The sequence below is a fragment of the Orycteropus afer genome, unplaced genomic scaffold (assembly GCF_000298275.1).
Source record: "Orycteropus afer afer isolate SDZICR_OR568_19922 unplaced genomic scaffold, OryAfe1.0 scaffold00206, whole genome shotgun sequence".
In the NCBI taxonomy this organism is placed as follows: domain Eukaryota; kingdom Metazoa; phylum Chordata; class Mammalia; order Tubulidentata; family Orycteropodidae; genus Orycteropus; species Orycteropus afer.
Window position 1 is genome coordinate 5055437 of NW_006921793.1, and position 20644 is coordinate 5076080.

At 39.4% G+C, this 20644-nt stretch overlaps 1 protein-coding gene across 1 annotated transcript in view; it reads right to left on the bottom strand.

Annotated features, from left to right (window-relative positions):
* The window catches only part of FARP1 (FERM, ARH/RhoGEF and pleckstrin domain protein 1), a 402545-nt gene that overhangs the window by 139057 nt on the left and 242844 nt on the right, over positions 1-20644 (bottom strand). Inside the window, exons 3-4 of the mRNA XM_042781959.1 lie at positions 14811-14853; positions 10111-10189 (exon numbers count right to left, since the gene is read on the bottom strand). Coding sequence (XP_042637893.1) covers positions 10111-10189; positions 14811-14853 — 122 coding nt within the window. The remainder of the gene's footprint in view (positions 1-10110; positions 10190-14810; positions 14854-20644) is intronic.

The window sequence follows — 20644 nt, forward strand, 5'->3', positions numbered from 1 at the left end:
AAAAATTTAATTTTTAGAAGGTCCCATTCATCTAGTTTCTCTTCTGCTGTTTGTTTATTTTGGATTATGTGTGATGGTCTGTTCATGCCAAGGCCATAAATCCTTACTGAAGCAGAATGACACATCTTTCTCCCACAGAGTGGTGGGACATTTTAACTGTTGAGCTTTGGTTAGTAATCAAGCACCTAATCACTGTTAGGCCAATGAAAGGGCCTAGAAGCAGTGTTCCCTCTGTAGCAACCCTTAGAAACCAGATTTGGTCTCTAACACAATTACCCATTGGAAAGACAGATTCTTGGAGAAGTGAGAGATGCCAGGTCTGAAATAGGGGGAAAGTTACAAAGTAAGAATATCTAGTTATGATAGAAAGCAAGAGTGCTTTCAAAAATAAATAAGTAGTAACAAAAGGACAAAGAACTATTGTGAAGGTCCTCCACTGTCCAAAATTGTGACAATGTGAACATCAACCAGAATGACTACAGGAACAGAAAGACATTCAATTAATGAAAATCCATGAGTTTGGACTTCCAATAAGATAAAGGAAAAGGCAGACAAGTGACATAGACCCTCTTCAACAAAGAAAAGAAAAATCAATCGACAGAGATACACAAGATAATTCTGGAGCCCTGAGCTTTGAAAGGAATTATACAGAAGTGGATTAGGCACCAACTAGTGGAAAAACCTGAACAAAAACAGTGAGTACAAAGACAGTTGGAGCTGTGGACTGTCAGCTACTCTGACGGGACCAACAGCCTGAATATTTCCAAGTGTTGTTGGGACCTGAGATATGACCTAAAGATCAACCCTGGTCACCAAGGGCTGCAGGGACAACTGCATAGGTGGCTTATGACTCAGAAGGGGAACAGCAAGGAGGGAGACAACCTGAGTTGTTGACTTTCCATTGTCCAGAGGGTGCAACCATTTTGGATATTTAAAGTGACCGAGGGCACAGTCATTTTTAATGCTTACAAGCGGTGGCCACTTTGGATATTTAAAATGACCGAGGGCACAGCCATTTGGAATCTTTACAAGTGGCAACCATTTTGGATTTTAAAGTGATAGCATTCTCATTCAGATTCCAGGGACCTAAGAACAGGCTCTGTTTGCCAAGGTTGGCGGGGACATATAGAGGCTGACAACATGAGAGGAGACAGGTGGTGAATGTATAAGTGCTGTCACTAGCGAACAGAGAAGCACAGTATCCTGCTTGCATAGATACCATACAAAGAAAACAAAAACACGGGCAAGTCACTCCAACATACAATCACCAATTAAATACAAACACGAAAATGTCACAATGCCTCGCAGACAACGGAGCATTACGGAGCACACAAAGAAGCAAGATAAAGCAGGAGAAACAAGGAACCAGGATATAGACCCAAAACACATCCCTGAGGAAGACACAGCATTGGCACTCCCTGATAAGGAATTTAAAAGAATCATATTTAGGTATATTCAACAGATTGAGAGACAGATCTAGGAAAACACAGAGAAAGCCCTAGAATAATTTCAAAAGACAATATAAGAACAAAATGACAAAATAAATGAAAAATTAGAAATGATACAAAATCTACACACAGAAATCCAGAAGATTAATACTAAATTTTCAGAAATAGGTAAGACATTGAATGGGCAAAGGAGCAGAATTGAATCAATGGAAGACAGAATTAGGGAGCTTGAAGGAAATACTTGAACACTTCTTTGAAAAGGGATAAATCAGGAAAAAGATCAAAACAAAATGAAGAAAGCCTAAGGTTAATGTGGGATATCATCAAAAGGAATGACCTATGTGTAACTGGAATTCCAGAACAGAAGAGACAAATAAAATCAGAGAAAATTGTTGAAGATTTGTTGGAAGAGAATTTTCCTGGTATGATGAAAGATGAGAATATATCCATTCAGGAAGTCCAATGAACCTCAAACAGGATAGACCCCAAAAGAAAATCAACAAGACATATTATCATCAAACTTACCAAAACCAAAGACAAAAAAAGAATCATGAGAGCAACACAGGAAAAATGAAAAGTTACCTACAAGGGGCAACCAATAAAACTAAGCTTGGATTTCTCAAAAGAAACCATGCAGGCAAGAAGACAATGGGATGGGATATATAAAACCCTGAAAGAGAAAAATTTCCAATCAAGAATTACGTACCCAGCAAAACTGTCCCTCAAATATGATGGTGAAATTAGGACATTTCCAGATAAGCAGAAATTAAGGGAAGTTGTTAAAACCAGACCACCTTACGAGAGATGCTAAAGGGAGCCCTTGGACAGAGAAGCAACAACAGCCAACAACAACTGACCATGAACACATATGATGATATAACCCACAAACCAACCCAGCTATGGAAGTATCCAAAGTAAATAAGCCTACAATATTGTAAACAGGGAACCAGAGACATCAATTGACAAATGAGGACAATTACAAACCAAAAAGAGGGAAAAAACTGTGTCATTACAGAACTTCTAGATGGTAGGGAAGGCAAGACAACTACAAGATAGAATGGACTGTTCTAAACTTGAGAAGAAAACTATAAATCATAGGGTAACCTCAAAGAAAAATGATAAGCCTTCACATCAAAAAAGAGGACCAGAATAAATATTCAGCAAATACGAAAACAACAGCAATGAAGGAAGTGATAACACTATTCATAAACAAAATGAGCTCAGCATAGAAAATTATATGGAACAAAGAAATTGACACCACAAAAAAGCACATAACAAAAATGACAGCAACAAATTCATATTTGCCGATAATTACATTACATATCTGGCAAGGGACTTATCTGTAAGACTTATAGCGGAAGAGTGGATGACCAAACTATGGTACATATACATAATGGAATGCTATGCAGCACTAAAGAATAATGCAGAGTCTGTAAAACACCGCATAATATGGATGAACTTCGAAGACATTAGTCTGAGTGAAATAAGTCAATCACAGAAGGACAAATATAGTATTAGTTCATTGTTGTAGAGGGTCAAGGAAAGGTTTATATATGGAGGGAAACTTTGTTGGTTACCAAGGGTGGGAGGGAAGGGGAGGGAACACTGAAAAAAAAAAAGAAAAGAAAAAAAGCATTGACCCATGTCCCTTTAGTTTTGTGCACTTCACTGTACATAAATTATATTTCAATAAAATGCATTTTAAAAAAAGAAAATCCATGAATCCATAACTGTACTCAAAAAGAGAAAGTTGGAAAAAATAAATCTATTATAATTTGAGAAGGCCATTAAGCAAAGCCTCATTTAAAAACTGGTAACCCATTGTATGAGCCATTACTGCAAAAAGTCCAGGAAGGGTTTGCTTAGGGAAGGGAACTTACTTTGTAGGTTACCAGGAATGGGAGGTAAATTTTTCAGACTAGTTGGGGGCCAAACACTGAGTTGAGTAAGGGGAGTGATAGTATGGAAAGAGTCTGTGACCAGCATGATAACACTGGGGAAAGGGAGGACACCGAATTGTGCACATAAGATATGGATGACAGGAGCTAATACCAGTATATGCACAATACTGCATTACCACTAACACCTAACACCTGGCTATAGATAAATGCACAGACAACCGAGAAGATCAGATGGGGGTCAGTGAACAGGAATATACCCTGGACCAATGACAGATTTAACTGAGGATAATCTTGCACAGGTACTAGCGACACAAAATAAGAACAACCATTATAGAAGCAACAGAAGATAGACTTGTAGTAATCCCTCAGAGATAGCCAAATACCTTGGGAGAGAGAACTGGGTCTGCCGACTCAGGATGATAGTACTGGGGGACACCAGGCTCAACTGGCACAACATAATACATAAAACCCTTGTTCCACAACCTACTTTGGTGAGCAGTGACTGGGGTCTTAAAAGCTTTCGAGTGGTCATCTAAGATGCAGCTAATGGTCTCCTCTTGTCTGAAGCAAAGAAGAGTGAAGAAAACCAAGGACATTTGGAAACAATCATGGGATGAACCTTCAGACCAGAACTAGATGGTTCCTGGCTACCAATGCCAACCACTTGGGAAGGGATCAAAACTGGAGATCCTGGATAAAGTGGGAGGAAAATTGTGGAGCAAAATTCAAAATTTCAATAACAACCAGAATTATTGGTCAGATGGAGTCTGGTGGGACCCCTAATACTATGGCCCTGGGATACACTTGAGGCCTGGGATAGGACTCACTCCCACTGACTGGCTCTCAGCCCAAGAGTAGTAAGACGTACATGCAGAACATCAACCCAGGGCGATGCACCCACCTACTCTATGGAGATACACCCCTTGGAGCTATCAGCCATAGGGCACCAGAGGAGTAGCATTCACATGAAGGGAAAGCCAGACAGACAGGAGTATATAACCAAGAAGGGCACAGGGATGAATAAAGAAAAAAAGGTAACTCGAGGCAAAGGACTACACATATAACCTGCCTTTCCAGCAGGAAGCGTATTTCAAGGTAGCCAAATGGCCCAAGTGGATGAGGTAAAGCTTTACTTTACAGAAGAAGGCCAACTAATAGTGTAGCAAGAATAATAGAAAATCTTCATTCTATGCTTTCTAAAGAAATTATTAACTCAACAGGCAAGAATTGTCAGTTAGGTATAAAAATCATTCAGGAGATCAGATGTTCACATAGGGCCAAAGTAGTATTGCTTTACAATGGGAAGATCAGAATGTCACCACCCTAAACCAATGATTCACCTTAGCATCACTAATGAAATATGAGGCACAACATCTCTTGTGATGGATTCTAGACAAAAATATTCAACTTGTCTCTGTCAAACCTTTAGAACTCACTTCTAATTTTCAGGAAATAAACGAAAGATGAACAAGCTACACAGCACTACAATGAAGCAATGAGACAAATTCAGGAGATAGGATATTTTGGAGTACAACTGGTCTAGTTTCTTCAAGAAAGTATCATGAAGAAAAGAAAAAGGAGGAACTATGCTAGCTTAAAGGATGCTCAAAGGACGTTGTGACCAGATGCAATTTGTGGTCGTAGAGTAAATTCTATTTTAGAATAAGCAGATGTAAATGGCATTTAGGGGAACAAAGGGGAGATTTGAATATGGCTTAGTTATTAGGTGAGATGAAAAGTACATATGTATGCATACAAAAAAACTGGGAAGACTATCACATTAATGTGTTAATGGTAATCTGAGTATAGTATGTTTACTTTTTAAATTTTCTTTATCATCTCACCTTCTTTGGTTATACTGTATGAAGGGACCAGTCCCTGGAAAAAGATATTATGTTGGGTAAAGTGGAGGGTCAGAGAAAGAGGGGAAGACCCTCAACAAGATGGATTGACACAGTGGCTACAATGAGGGGCTCAAGCATAGCAGGAATGGTGAGGACAGTGCATGACTGGGCACCGTTTCGTTCAGTTGGACATAGGGTCGTGATGAGTTGGAGCCGACTAGATGGCACCTAACAACAACAACAACAACATTTTCTTTATGTGTATATTCTAACTTTCTACAATGCACATTACTACTGTTGTAATAATGAAAAGTTGTTTTTTTTTTTTAAAGGTTACCTTTTATTTCAAAAGGTGGCTTTAACAACACCAACCATGGGGATTTCCATAAGAATTGAGTGAGCTAATAAGTGTAGGTACAGTGAGTAAGTAGCACATGAACATTCAACAAATGTTAGCAATTTTAAAATAAAACAATAACTGTTTTAGGAAAAATTTAGGAAATTCCATTATTAAGAACAAAAACTATAGAAGTAATTCTGAAAAGCAGAGACTGTAAAATAACTGGAACATCAACATAGGTTCACATTGGAAGAGATAGTACCAGTGATCTTCCCTGAGTAGGCAGTGTGTGCCTTTTGAATCACAACACTTCTTAGAGCCATAGGCTTTCATTTGTAACCTATGTGGTTAATTTTTAAACAAGTAGGAAGGCTTTGCATTTTAAAAGATTTATATCCTGAATATTTCACTAGTCCAAAAATGGAGTCCTGTGTTCAAAAATAAGTGTTCAGAAACAGAGTCATGGTCAGAGTCTAACAGGCTTTGGTTGCCTTTGGTGACCATCCTGTGGGCAGGGACACAGTATTAGGTTCTGAAAGCATACACATTGATTTAGAGGGCAAATGCCTTTTTTGAAGACCGGAGGAAGAACTTTTCATCCTCTATGTTTGTTGACTCTTCCAGTTCCAAGGTCCTCGTAACATGAGAGGTACCTTCCTGGGCAATGACTCTGCTGACTTTTCTTACTAACAAGAGCTGTAAGTTAAGCACATCAGCTGCACTGCTAACTCTGGAGATACAGTAACACTTTAGTACCATCAACTGAATCAGTCCCGAGCAAATTCATAAGAGGCAAAGGCTGAGTTTCACTCACCAGTACTAAACAAAGTTAACCTGGTAAGCTGATGGAAATACCACATGCTCAAGGGGAACCAACCCTCCTCGGCAGAAGGGTAGGTGGAGGGGGCAGGTGATAATAATGGCAGAACGGATCAAAAGGGCTTTGACTTCCAAGGACTGCGAGAAGTGTAAATCACAGCAATCTGACACCTGGTTTTAAAAATGTCTATTTAAATTGTTTTCATTTGGAAGGCCTAAATCTTCTTTATTTTCATATTAATCAGAAATAATTTACAATTTCTCTTAGCTATTTACCTGCTAAGGTAAAACTTCAACAGGTGTCACAAAACAGCAAACTGTAATGGGGGACTTGCCTCTGCTTATAAGAAGACCACAGCCAAGTAGAAATAGAATCAGAGACAAGGACTCCAGAGAGAAGGTTCAGAAAAACAATGTGCCTAAACTAATCAGCACAAGAAAGTGATTCACAGCTTTGCAATCAGAAAAAAATGGTAACTTCCCTTCTGAAGATTTGTAGCTGTTTTAAATCTGCATCTCAGAGTCAGTACATTTCCTCCGAGATGCCTAGACACTGGTGTCAATAGGACAGATTTCCACTGAACGTGCAGTTCAATAAATAGAAAGGAATTCAGCTTCTTGTTTAACAGCAAAGTGCAATTTAATCTTCTATCTATAGAAGTGGGAAGCTGAAAGCTATTCCTGGAGCCCCAAGAAGTGAACTGGAGAGCTAGAGTGACAAGCCCATAACCAGAGAGTTGATTCCAAGTAAACTGCTTCACACGGTTTTCTTGGCTGTAACCTTTGCAGAAACAGACTTCCAGGCCTTTCTTCCACAGTGCCAATGTTCGGGTTTGAAATGCCAACCTTTAGGTGAGCAGTCTGGAGCAAACCATCTGCACTGCCCAGAGTAACTTATGCTCTGCTGAACTGCAGGTCAGTTTCTGCCTTTACCTGCCTTTGTCTGCACATCCCTCACCTGAAGCACTGTGGACATTCAACTTCTCCCCACCCCTCCGCCTCACTTACCATCTGCTAAAGAGAAGTGCCTGAACTTGGCAATTGTCTCACCTTTAAATTTTTGCTTACATAGGAATTTCATAGTGTGGGGGTCTCAACACATTGGATCTGGGAGGTTCCCTGATATTATAATTTACTGCTGAAGTGCAGAATGATGAGGAGTTTCTAAATACACGAGAAAGAACTTTCAGATCAATTTTATTCCACATTGAGCCAAAAGGATTCTCTTTTTGGGAAAGATTTTTAAATGTCAGTTCCCACTGGGAGCCAGAAAAAACCACCACCACCACTAAAAACTACTCTGTCCAGCTGAGCTTATGTAACTTTAGGAATTCATCAGCACTGACAGAAAAGCTGACAAAACACCAGGCACATTTGGCTTAATGGCAACATGTATGGAATTTTTATAACAAGAACCAGAATGATGCACAAAAACTGAAATGGTGCAAAAGTTAATTACAAGGTAGAATTTTCAGTGAACAAAAAAATGAAACAAAATAAACAATTTATGTCTCCAATCTTCTAAGTAGGAAAAGAGGCTCAGAGAGAAGAGGGAGGGACAGGCACACAGCTGACCAACAGAAGCACCGACCCTTAGATATATTTCAATATGCTTAGCTTAGAGCCATGGCCTAGCAATAGGAAACCAGTCACAGAAACTCAGCTAAGTCCACTTGGTGGCTCTCCTGTTGTCTGTCACTAGGTTCTGTGCAACTCTGTTTAGCCAGCTCCGACTACTCCACCCAGCCTCATATTAAGTGATTCATCAAACTGCTGATGGGTTGGGTCAATTCCTGATTGCATTCAACTGCTTCATTGATGTGAGGATTGTAAATGGAGATAGACAATCAGTGACAGCTCATTCAGAAAATGCAAAGCAGCAGGAAGAGTCTTTCATTTTCATCTCTACTTGGAATTCTACATTCCTATATCCAATGTCTTTTTTGGACACAGTCATGTGGATATCTAATAGTGTTGTCAAACACTACATGGCCAAAACAAAACTCCCCATTGTTTACCCTCTCCCCAGTCCCTCTACTTCTCTACTTCTCCATTTCAGTTATCGCTGATACCACCTACCCAGCTGCTTAAGTCAAAAATCTAAGGGTTACCCCCTAGTTTCCTTAAGCCCTTCCTGCCAATCCATCACCAAGACAGGATGACCATATACCCACTACATATTCAGAATGTAACCATTTTTCTCCACTTCCACTGCTACCATCTTCTTTGTCCCCATCATCTTTGTTTCAACTATTATAATAGTCCACTGATTCCATTTTTCCATCCCTTCCCCTCTATAATCCACATAGTAGCTAGTCTTTCAAAACTATATATATCATCTGGTCTCTTTCCCACCTCTTTGCACGACGCTCAACATTCCTGCCATTTTAAGTATTTGAACATATGGAGCTGATCCTGGCACTATACACTGTTCCTTCTATCTGGAAAGTGCTTGGTCAGAAAATGACTGACAAGTTTTTGTCAGAGAGGCATCCCAGACTGCCCAATCTAAAGTTGTTAGTCACTTTGTATCACATCATCATACTTGAATTTCTTAAAGAACCCTCATCAATATATGATATTTTCCTTGTTTATTTAACCAATTGTTCTGTTCCTCACTGAAATGTTGCCCCCGTGAAAGTCACACACAGCACGCACTTAATAAATACCATTGACTAAGGGACAGTCAACCACCCAAGATACTACATTTTATACCAAGAGGGATGAGAAAGATGTTTCCAGCCTTGGTTCTAAACAACCATAGCTTGAAAGGTACATGTAACAAGAATTTGGCTTGTCATTCTAGTATACTCATGAGGGTGCTCTTGAAAGAAACATTTATCTTCACATGTTCCTACCAGTTGCATTTTCTTTTGGAAAATCACTACTGATTTGGAAAATGAGTGGTGGTGGTGATATGATGAGGATGTTGATGGTGATCAAAAACCAAACCAAACTCACTGCCACCGAGTCGGATCTGACTCATAGTGACCCCTCCTTGCATTTCCGAGGCAGTATCACTACAGAAGTAGATTGCCCAACTTTCCTTCCAAGGAGTGGCTGGTGGGTTTGAACCACCAGCCTTCTGGTTAACAGTCAAATGCCTTAGGCACTACAGCACCAGAACTCCCATTGATAGTGAAAGCTCTCCTTTAGAGATTCCCTACTGCTTATCTTCAAAATACCTGGCCAAGTAAACATTATAATCTGCATTGTTACAGATGAATTAGCAGAGGTGCAAAGGGAACAAGGCTACTCACACAGCTAGCAAGCAGCAGACCTGACACTTGAAGCTAGGCCTGAACCAATGCTCATGCTTCCCTCACTCAGCCACCCTCCAGAGAAAATGATCAACACTCATGTCAAACCCACTCATCCATGGCAGCAACAAAGAACAACTGTGAGTAACATCTTGGTTTCACAGAAAAGATTTATATCCCCAAACTATCTCTTGATGTGATAGATATGAGAGAAAATAAAACAGCAAACAGGTTATAAGTCCAGTTCACTTCATGTAAGACAGAACAGGTTTTAAGCCCAGGTTATAGCCTTAAAGAACCCAGGTTTTAGGGAAATCAAGGTATTATCTGCCCTCCCATTTTTCTAAGGAAATCAGGGAGAAAACAGGCTTGAATTATTAAGCAAAGAGCAGATATTGATCCAGTAATTGTGAAGATGTTTAGTTAATCAACTTACAATCTTAGTTTTCTCTTTTCCTCTGCACCCCATATTAAATATCCCATTTCTAAACCACTAACCTTGTGAGTTCTTCTTGGAGCTGTGCATGGTCAGGTGGAAAGAATTTCACCACAAACTTAACAACAACATGCTTTGGCCCTAAAGAAGAAAAAAAGCAGTAAATCATTTATTGATTTGTGTTTCAAATGCTGTTAAAGAAAAACACCTGACAGTGTCTAACTCAGAAACCAAATCCACTGCCATTGAGTTGATTCCAACTCATAGTGACCCTTTAGGACAGAGTAGAACTGCCCCATAGGGTTCCCAAGCCTGTAAATATGGAAGCAAATTGCCTCCATCTTTCTCCCATGGAGCAGTTAGTGGGTTCAAACAACCAAACTTTTGGTCAGAAACTGAATGCTTTAACCACAATGTCACCAAGAGCACCTTTGACAGGAAATATTATATACCAAATAATGAATCTTATTCCCAGCTCCCAAGAGCATATCTGCCAGCTCCCAAGTCATTGAGCAATTGGCCAAGATTAATAACTCACACTTTTAAATTGTGGGAAAATCCCTTTTTTTTTTTTTTTTTTTTTAAATTACTTTGACAAGGGTATAACATTGAGTTATTGAACCTTTTCTTCTTGAGCTTTAAATTGGACCTTGGTTTTGAAAAACATTTGTCTTAAAAAATTGATCAAGTTAGCAACTTTTATCCAAATAAGCTTTAAATAATCTAAGAATGAGATAATAAAATATATATCAGTTGGTGTAATTTATTTACATGATATAAAAATATAACTAGCTTCAAGATCCATGGCTAATGTGTTCATCAAAAATGTATCTAACACCTCTGTGTCAGATGATTCCTTACGCTCTGGAAATAAAACAGAAATAAGACATGGCCTTCTCTTTGTCATAGTCAGCCAAAGCCTTTCATAAGTGTTTCATAAACTATCCAGTCACAAGTTAAGATAAAATCAGGAAGCAGATTGGGGGTGGAGGAGAAACTTCAAACAAGATGAATTACTTTTCCATTCTGAACGAAACCAGAACATCAAATGATAATAATAATAATAATAGTAAAACCAAACCTACTGCCATCAAGTTGATTCTGACTCATAGCGGCCGCCATTGGGTTGCCAAGGCTGTAAATCTTTATGGAAGTAGTTTGCCTCATCTTCCTCCTGTGGAGCAGCAGGTGGGTTTGAACCACCAACCTTATGGTTAGCAGCCAAATGCCTTACCCACTATGCCACCAGAGCTCCTTGAACATCAAGTAGATTATAAAATAAGAATAATAATTTCTATTGTGAAATCAAATAGAAAAAAAGATAATTACAAAATTAAAACTGGGTCAGCCTCTTTTATCATCATGGCAAGCCGTAACATAATAAGTAGTCTTACAGGCCCATTTGGAATAAGAGCAATGCATTCATATTCCAGGGACAGATCACCCAGTTATCAAGGTAAGCATGGCATTATTTGTGCTTACTTACTAATTGTGGTCAACAATTTCACATGAGTTTTGTAGGTCATGTGAAACTGTTCACTAAAGATTAATAAGTAAACCCAAGTAATCTTGTGCTTACGTTGCCAGCTAAGTATTCCATCCTTGTCAGGCAACGTAAATTTACAAAGATGCTTTGATTCTGCAGGAAGCTGCTGTGGGGTTGGGAGAGAGACAGATGCTGTACCGAGAAGCAGAATCTTTGATATGGTGAAAAAATGTGAAATTGTTCACTATAGATTAGTGCTTAACCTTGCTTATTGGATAACCCGCACCTGTCACATTCTATGAAATATAAGGTACTATAATGAAGTCCGAGGAGCCCTGGTAGCACAACGGTTAGGCACTTGGCTGGTAATTGAGAGGTTAGTGGTTCAAACCTACCCAGTGGCTCTGCTAGACAAAGACCTAGCAATCTACTTCCATAAAGATTACAGCCTAGAAAACCCTACGGGGCAGTTCTACTCAGTCCTATGGGGTAGCTATGAGTCCGAATCGACTCAATGGCACCTAACAACAACAACAACATCATGAAGTCTAATTTTATGAGAAATATGATAAAAGCAAAAAGTTTTTTTGTTCTATTTTTCACTATCACAAAAATATTTTGTGCCTCTGGCATAACACATTCAAATTTAGAAAAAGGCAAAATAAGAGCTATTACAAGGTGAAATGTCGACAGCATATACAAAAATAGGAAAAAACAACAACAACAACAAAAAAACAAGACATGGACATACTGAAGCCAGGAGAATCTGAGCTTCTTTTCCCCAATTATTCTAAACATTAACAGAAACCCTAGAATGCCAATCCTGGAGCACAAAATAACAGGAGAAAAATGACTAAACTAGAAGGGCTTCACTATTTCCTTTCAGTAATCTTCAGGCATTGAATTTTAATGAGGCTACTCAGAGCCTCAGAAAACCTGAAGCAAGGAAGACGCTCACACTAAACACAAAATGACAGCTTTGTTACACAGGTCTAGTCAAAGCACATGGAAGAGATGGAAAAGATAACAACCTGTCTGATTCTGACCTGGCCAACAATAGACACTGTCTTTGGGGTCTGCACTGGGTAACACAATAAGAGTATCTTTTCACTGCTAATGTGTCCTATCATGGATCATCCCAGGGACAAATGCAATCCTTCATGCCTTGGGGCTACCTCTCCCCATTAGGCCTAGGGGCTTCTCTCAGCAGTGTATCCTTACACATTTAGTCACCTGCCAGCCACCTTGAGGACACCCAGTAAATTTTGAAGAAATGATTTTTTTTTTCCATTTTTCAGCATCAAGAATTAATTAAATTATAGAAGATGAACATCAATTTCAATTGCATAAAGGCCATACAAACACTACATTGTATGTTTATTACATTCATATAAATTGCTTTAAGTGCCCCAGTGGGGTTTGTTAAACAGACATAAAATCTATCCCACAAGCTATTTGAATTCCATGCTCATCAAGACCCTGAGGCGTGTACAACTGTTCACAGCTCAGCTGCTGACTGAAAGGTTAGAGGTTCAAATTCACTAGCGGTGCCTCAGAAGACAGGCCTACTGATCTACTTCTTAAATACCAGCCACTAAAAACCTTAGGGAGCACAGTTCTATCTGGACACACAGGGAACAGTCCTAAGTTGGAATTGAGTTGATGGCAGCTGGTTACTCCACTCCTACCAACAAAACAAAACAAAACAAAACAAAAAAACAGTTGCTGTTGAGTCTGTTCTGACTCATGGCAAGCCCACATGTGTCAGGGTAGAACTGTGCTCTGCAGAATTTTCAGTAGCTGATATTTCAGTCCATTGTTAGGCCTTTCTTCAGAGGCACCTTGCTTAACTGTATGCACCACGCAGGGACTCCACTGCTGTCCTGTTGTTTTCAGCTGCTACTGAGTAGGTTCCTGGCTCACAGGTCCCCTACGTGTTACAGAGTAGAGCTTTCCTATGGGGTTTTCATGGCTGTAACATTTACAATTGCCAATTGTTAGGCCTACCTTCCACAGTACCACTGGTTGGATTTGGCCTGCCAACCTTTCGGGTATCAGCTGACAACAAACCACTTGCATCATCTAGGCTCTTTACGCTTTTCTTAAATCCATTGCTGTTAAATCGATTCTGACTCATAGTGACCATACAGGATAGAGTAGAACTACCTCATAGGGTTTCCAAGGCTATAATCTTTATGGAAGCAGACTGCCACATCTCTCTCCTGCAGACTGGCTGGTGGGTTCAAACCTCTGACCTTCTGGTTAACAGCCAAGCACTTAACCATTGGGCCACCAGAGTTTCTTACTCCTCTCTTCCACTCCAAAACCAAACTCATTGCCGTCAAGTCAATTTTGACTCATAATAACCCTATAGGACAGAGTAGAACTGCTCAAGACTATAATCTTTTTGGAAGCAAACTCACCTCTTTCTCCTGCGGCACAGCTAGTAGATTCGAACCTCTGACCTTTCAGTTAGCAATTGAGTACTTAATTACTGCACTACCAGAACTACTGTCTCAGATCCTCCTTAATCTTTTCTCTTGTGTAGGGCCTAAGGCATTTGACTGTTAACCAGAAAGCTGGCGGTTCAAACCCACCAGCCACTCCTCGGAAGGAAGGTGGGACAATCTACTTCCGCAGTGATACCACCTCAGAAATCCAGGGAGGGGTCGCTATGAGTCGGGTCTGACTCGACGCACATCACAACACACAATCTAGGTGCACATTACAATGTCTTCAAAGTTCTGCTTGCCATCAAGAGGAACACAGACACACACACACACAATTTTGGGTACCTTATTTTTCCAAACAACACAGGCTTTGAAGATGCAGGACAGAAAAACTGCAAGGGGTTTTATGAATGAATGGCTCTACCTCTCCCTTTCAAAAATGATTGTAAGATACACCAGCATAGCCATGACAAGCCAAATTATTCTGGGGCTTAATAACATGTTTTAGTTGTTAATCAAAATGGTATTTGATTTTCCAAGTGAGGTTTTGATTATCAAATTGTTATATATTACAAGTGCAGAAGACACATTTTAATAGTTCATGGATTAGTGATGATGAAAAACAATCAAAGAGTAAAAAAAAAAAAAAAGAATCTGTATCCTTAGCACTGCAGAGTGGCTGGTGGGTTCAAACCTCTGATCTTTTGGTTAACAGCCAAGCATTTAACCATTGGGCCACCAGAGTTTCTCAGAGCAAAGGATGTCTAAACAGTGAAAACATTTGGTTTTATATTAAATATTACTGTTAAACATTATATATACTTACTTCTAATCTGTTTCACAATAGGTTTTAAGAGATCCAACCACACCTAAAAGGAAAAAAAAAAAAAGGAAAAATTGAGAAGTAAGTTCCTTTTCTTTTTTAATAAAGAATGAAGAGTTTCCTTTGAACAAAATACATGATTTTTAGTGCATGGACTATTTTCACTGAATGATGCCATTCATTTTTTTATTCTCTGTTTCGTAGTTTTGTAATAGATAATTTTGTTTGCTGCAGAACTCAGTTCCAAACAGGTGAGATATTATTGTATTACATGTATAAGACCTGCAATAGAAAGGCTATAGCATAGCATTTTCACCACCACAGACCTTGATTAAATAATTAGTACAACTTGGAACCATTGTTAGGGATCTGGCAATACGAAAGTACCACTCCGAGAAAAGGTGTCGTTAGATGAATCTGTTGGTCGTACTAGTTGTCAGACTGATAAGACGGTGCTGTTATTTTGTCTTGGCCAGTAATTTCTATCTCTTCTCAGATATTAAGTATCAGCTGTCAGAAAGAAGAGCTTATCAAAATATGAATGATTTTTGCAGTTTTGAAAGAGATTCATTTGTTCTTCTTGAAATTCCACATTTCAAAATAATTCTGACTGTGAAAAACAAAATAATCTATTGCCCTTTCTGTATCTTAATTTTAAAGGGAGCTTCATAAAGCATGGACAACAGAATCAGTGACTGAATTCAGCAATTCACTTGGTAAAATATCATTTTTCTATATTGAGGAATCAGAGAGTAAGCTTATTTTCAAAAACGGTTGGAGAATACTCTGGGCAAGTAAGAGAATTATAAAGAAGGACCATTTCCTTCTTTTTAAAAAAATTTTTACCGTGATTTGGGTAAAATTTTACAAAGTAGATTCCTTTTATATTCAACAGTTCATACACATTTTGTTTTGTGACACTGGTTACGTTCCCGCACAGTGTAACGGCTCACTTCTCACTTCTTCCCTGTGGTTACCCCTTCCCTGTGTCCTTCTTGCCTATGCATTCCTGCCTCCCTACGTTTCTCCCTGTGCAAATGTTGCCCCTCTAATCTGTTCTAAGAAATGCATTTCCCTGGTGTATGTGGTCTCTTAGTCTTGTCTATTGTTTGGCTAAGACTTAAACCATAGGAGTGAGTTCAATTACAGGCCTAAAGGGTGACTTGGGCCATAGTCTCAGGAGCCTCCATTAGACCACTATTCTGGTTACCTAGCACCACTCTGACAAGAATATACCACAAATGGGATGGCCTTAACAAACAGGAGTTTATTCTTACAATTTGGAGGCTTTAAGTACAAGTTCAAAGTGCCAGACTCTAGGGGCTGCGTGAAAGCCCCTCAACCTTGGGGTCCAGCTCTGCCTCCTGTTCCTGGCCCACTGGAGCTAGAGGCGTTTCTTCACTCAAATAGCTGCTGGCTGCTGAGGCTGAGAAGCCCCAAGGTTGACAAGTTAAAAGGCACAGTTCCCATGTTACCAATCCACACGGAAGGCCATTAACTTAAGTCCACTGTAAGTCCCAAGGTCGGCAAAGCATAGCAGGCTGCTGAGCAACGACACAGCTACATGCAGGGTCCAAGCGTGCCAAAGGCTAGAGACCATTCTCAAAGCTTCTCCTTATATACAGGAAGCAGACCACATACCCAAAGGCAGCTACACAGCTGCTCCCAGTAGATTCCACCATGGAGTTGATGACCAGTCTCATCACGGGGAATACTACATCCAGCTGCCCAGCCACTCAACCAGGCCCAGCCAAGTTGACATACAAATATAACCATCACAACCAGTAAGGCCAGTCTGTTTTTTGTTTTTTTTCTTTTTATGATTTTGAGTTTTGTTCCACATTTTTCTCCAACTTTATCCAGGATCTCCAATTTTAATCCCTTTCTGAGTAGCTGGCATTGGTAGCCAGGCACTATCTAGTTCTGGTCTCATGGCCCATGAGTCCTGTGGACTGTTCCATGTGTCTTTGATTTTCTTCACTCTTCTTGTTTGGGACAAGGAGACCAATAGTTGCCTCTTAGATGGCACCTCGTAAGTTTTTAAGACTCCAGTTACTAATCACCAAAGATGAAGAACAATAATTTTGTATACCATATTGTGCCAATTGAGCTTGCTGTCTTCAGTCACCAAGGTTCAGCTGGTAGGCCCAGTGACTCATTCCCTTCAAGGTGCTTTTTTGTGGCTAAGAAGTTATCCTAACTTTGTCTCTTGTTATGTTTAAATTGCACATGGACATTTTTATAGCACATAACAAATACATACGTAGGAATATTGTGCGCCAAACCTCTGTATGGTCGTGGGTATATTCCCATTCACTTATCCATACCTGATCTTCTTGCCTGTCAACCTATGTATCCACCCATAGATTAGTGTTTGCTAACACTGAATGCAGTACTGTGTATGCAACAGTATTTGTCTTTATTATCTATCTCTCTTTTGTACCTCTCCATGCCTTCCTTTTCCTTAATGATACTGTGCTAGTCACATGCTTTTGGTAATATTGCTTTGCCCTTCACTCATGTAATAGACGGATAATTAAGACAGGTTTGATATCGGTGAAGAGACATAAGTTCTTAGTGAAAGACTATTTTGAGACTTTATTTGAATGTTTAAAATCAAAATATTTTTGAAAAATTTTAGGCCATCTGTTTCTTTTTCTCTCTGGGATGTCATATATTACCACTGTCTACAACTTTTATGGAACTGACCCTTGTTTGCTAATACTCTCCCTGAACATAGGGGCACATTGGTTAAGTGCCTGGCTGTTAAATGAGAGGTCAGCGGTTTGAACCCATCATCCATTCCACAGGAGAAAGATATGGCAGTCTGCTCCCATAAAGATTACAGCCCTGGAAATTCTCTGGGCAGTTCTACTCTGTCCTATAGGGTTAATATGAGTCAGAACTGATTTGATGGCTATGGGTTTGGTTTTTTGGTTTTATCTCTGAGCCTGAAAATGTCAATCTCTCCTAAAAACAAAACAAAATAAAAAGCTCCAAACCTGTTGCTGCTGGCTGAGTCTAACCTGACTCGTAGCAACCCTGGGGGTTTCAGAGTAAAACTGCATGCCGTAGGGCTCTCAATGGCAGTGATCTTATAGAAGCAGATGGCCAGGCCTTCCTACTGAGGTGCTTCTGGGTGGCTTTGAGCCAACAACCTTTTGGTTAATAGCCAAGTGCTTAACCATCTGTACCATCCAGGGACTCTAAAATTTCTCCTAGACTCAGGAAAATAATTTACATAGTTAACTAAGAATTCTTCTTCTCTCATTTGTACTTATATCACAGATATTTGGAAAATATCAATGAATAATCAAATACCTGACTGTAAGCTGAGTGAAATATGCATGCTCTTTTTTGAAAACAACCACGAATACATACATATAGAAGAGCACATTTTTGAGGCATATGGAAATGGAGTAACTATTGAATGAATACCACCTCTGTAGCAGGTACTACACATAAGCTATTTACCTCTCAAAACAAGGCCAGAAGGATTCCTATTACCTCAGACAGAAATCTGAGACTTCCAGAGGCTAAATAATTTGTCTGTCATCCCTTAGCTACAGAGTTAGAAAAAAAAACCACTGCCATCAAGTCAATTCTGACTCACAGCAACACCACAGGACAGAGTAGAACTGGTTCCAAGCCTCTAAATCTTTTAATTGTTTTAAAAATCTTTATTATGATTTGGGTGAAAGCTTAAAGAGCAAATTCATTTTCCATACAGCAGTTCATTTACATTTTGTTTCATGATGTTGACGGCAGTCCCCACAATTTGACAGCTCTCTTCCCACTTCCTCCCTTCTTCCCTGTGTCCTTCCTTCCCATGTATTCCTGCCCCTGAGCTATCCCCTGTGCAAGTACTGCACACTGCCCTTCTGCTCTCCCACGACTGATCACTCTAAGGAGTATATCTATCTGATGTAAATGTTCACCCTATATGCCTGTCTATTGTTCGGCTGGAAGCCACAGGAATGAGTTCAATTCCAGGCCTGAAGGCTAACTAAGGCAGCAAATCTTCAAGGAAGCAGACTACCTCATCTTCTTCCCATGGAGCAGTTGGTGGGCTCCAACCATGACTTTCGGTTAGCAGCCGGGTGCTTTACCCACTGTGTTACCAGAGCTCCTGAGACTAGAGCAGCTATCCTGAAATCAGGTCTGTCCAACTGCAAAGCCCACACTCTTTTTACACTCATGCCCCTTATCATGTAGTTTGAGTGGCACAATTTCAAATAAAAGAGAAACCAGCTGTCCTTATTAACAGAAAGCAAGTTAACCATTCCATCCCCATTTTGGGAGTCCCCTGGGTAGTGTGAACAGTTAAGCACTTGACTGCTAGCCAAAAGGCTGGGGGTGTAAACCCATCCCCAGGCACCTCACAAGGCAGTGCTGGTGATCTGCTCCTGAGAGTGCACACCCTTGAAGACCCTGCGGAGCAGCTCTCATCTGCATGCATGGGGCTGCTGTGAGTGAGACCGAGTCAGCAACTGACAAAAACAAATGATCCCATTTGATATTTTCTTTTCCCTGAACTACCTTGATTTTGAACTTGTGAACATTTGAAAAGGGTTCCACTGAAACTCCTACTTGTCAATATGACAAAGTAAGATCAATTGGTATGCTGAATATAAAAGGGTTTTATGAATAAATATGAAAAAGAGAATCACCCCTATAGAAAACCACACAAAGAACACAAAAGGTAATTCATGAAAAAAAAAAGCCGTTGGCTAACATGACAGTGTTCTTAGATACAGAAGAAACTTGAACTAGACATGCAAATTAACACAATGAAATCTAATTTTCACCCACTGAATTTGCCTCTAAATACGACTGTATTTTATAATGCCTGAAGCTGGTAAGGGTGGTGAGAAATGGGCACTGTGTTACTCTACTGGTGGATGCATGAATCAATACAACTTTTTTGGAGACTGACTAGGGAATAATCATCAAAATGATAAAAATATTCTTGTACATACTCTTCGATCCAGTAATTACACTTTTGTAAATTATGGATTTACGTACAGAGGTTTATATATACAAGGAATATGTGTGTGTGGGTGTATGTGTGTATGAAAAAGTTTACAATAACCTAAATAACAATAGGAAATGTTTAAATAAAGTAGTATTAATCTAATATGGTAGAATAGCATGCAGGCATTAAAAATGATGTTCTTGATGAATATTTAACAGTATAGGAAAATGTATTTGAGAGGCTGGAAAATGGGGGTGTTCTTCTTTTTATCTATTTTCTACATTATCCAAATTACCTTTAAGTAGCACTCCCAATTCTCATAATAAGAAATCTAAAATTTAAAATTCCTACTTACGCAAGTATGCATTACCATTTTCAAATAAGTAAGATTTCATAATAAAATTCTCATTCCTATATTCCCCATTTCCTACAACTCTTCTATAAGAGAAAAAATAATAGCCTTAGTTGACTTAAGATCATTTCCAGTTATGCTCCTAGCGTCAACCTTAAAAGGAGAAAGGATAATCATTGCTAGCAGCAATGATTACTTTCCCCTCAATAATCCTCAAAGACAAATAAAGGGGCAAGAGCATCTCCATTTGATAGATGTGAAAAGTGAGATGCAGAAAATAGCTGTCAAAGGTTGGAAGTCAAACCCAGTTGTTCAAGTTCATTTATTTATTCAATAAACATTACCAGAGCCCTACTGTGTGAGGTACCATGCTAGGCTCTGGGAACACAATGATGAGAATAACAATGTTATTCTTCATGGAGCTTACAGTTAATCAGAGACAACAGACAGACCAAAAATTTGTTCTAACAAAAGTTAACAAATAGCTGAAACAAAAGAAACAAACCAGAG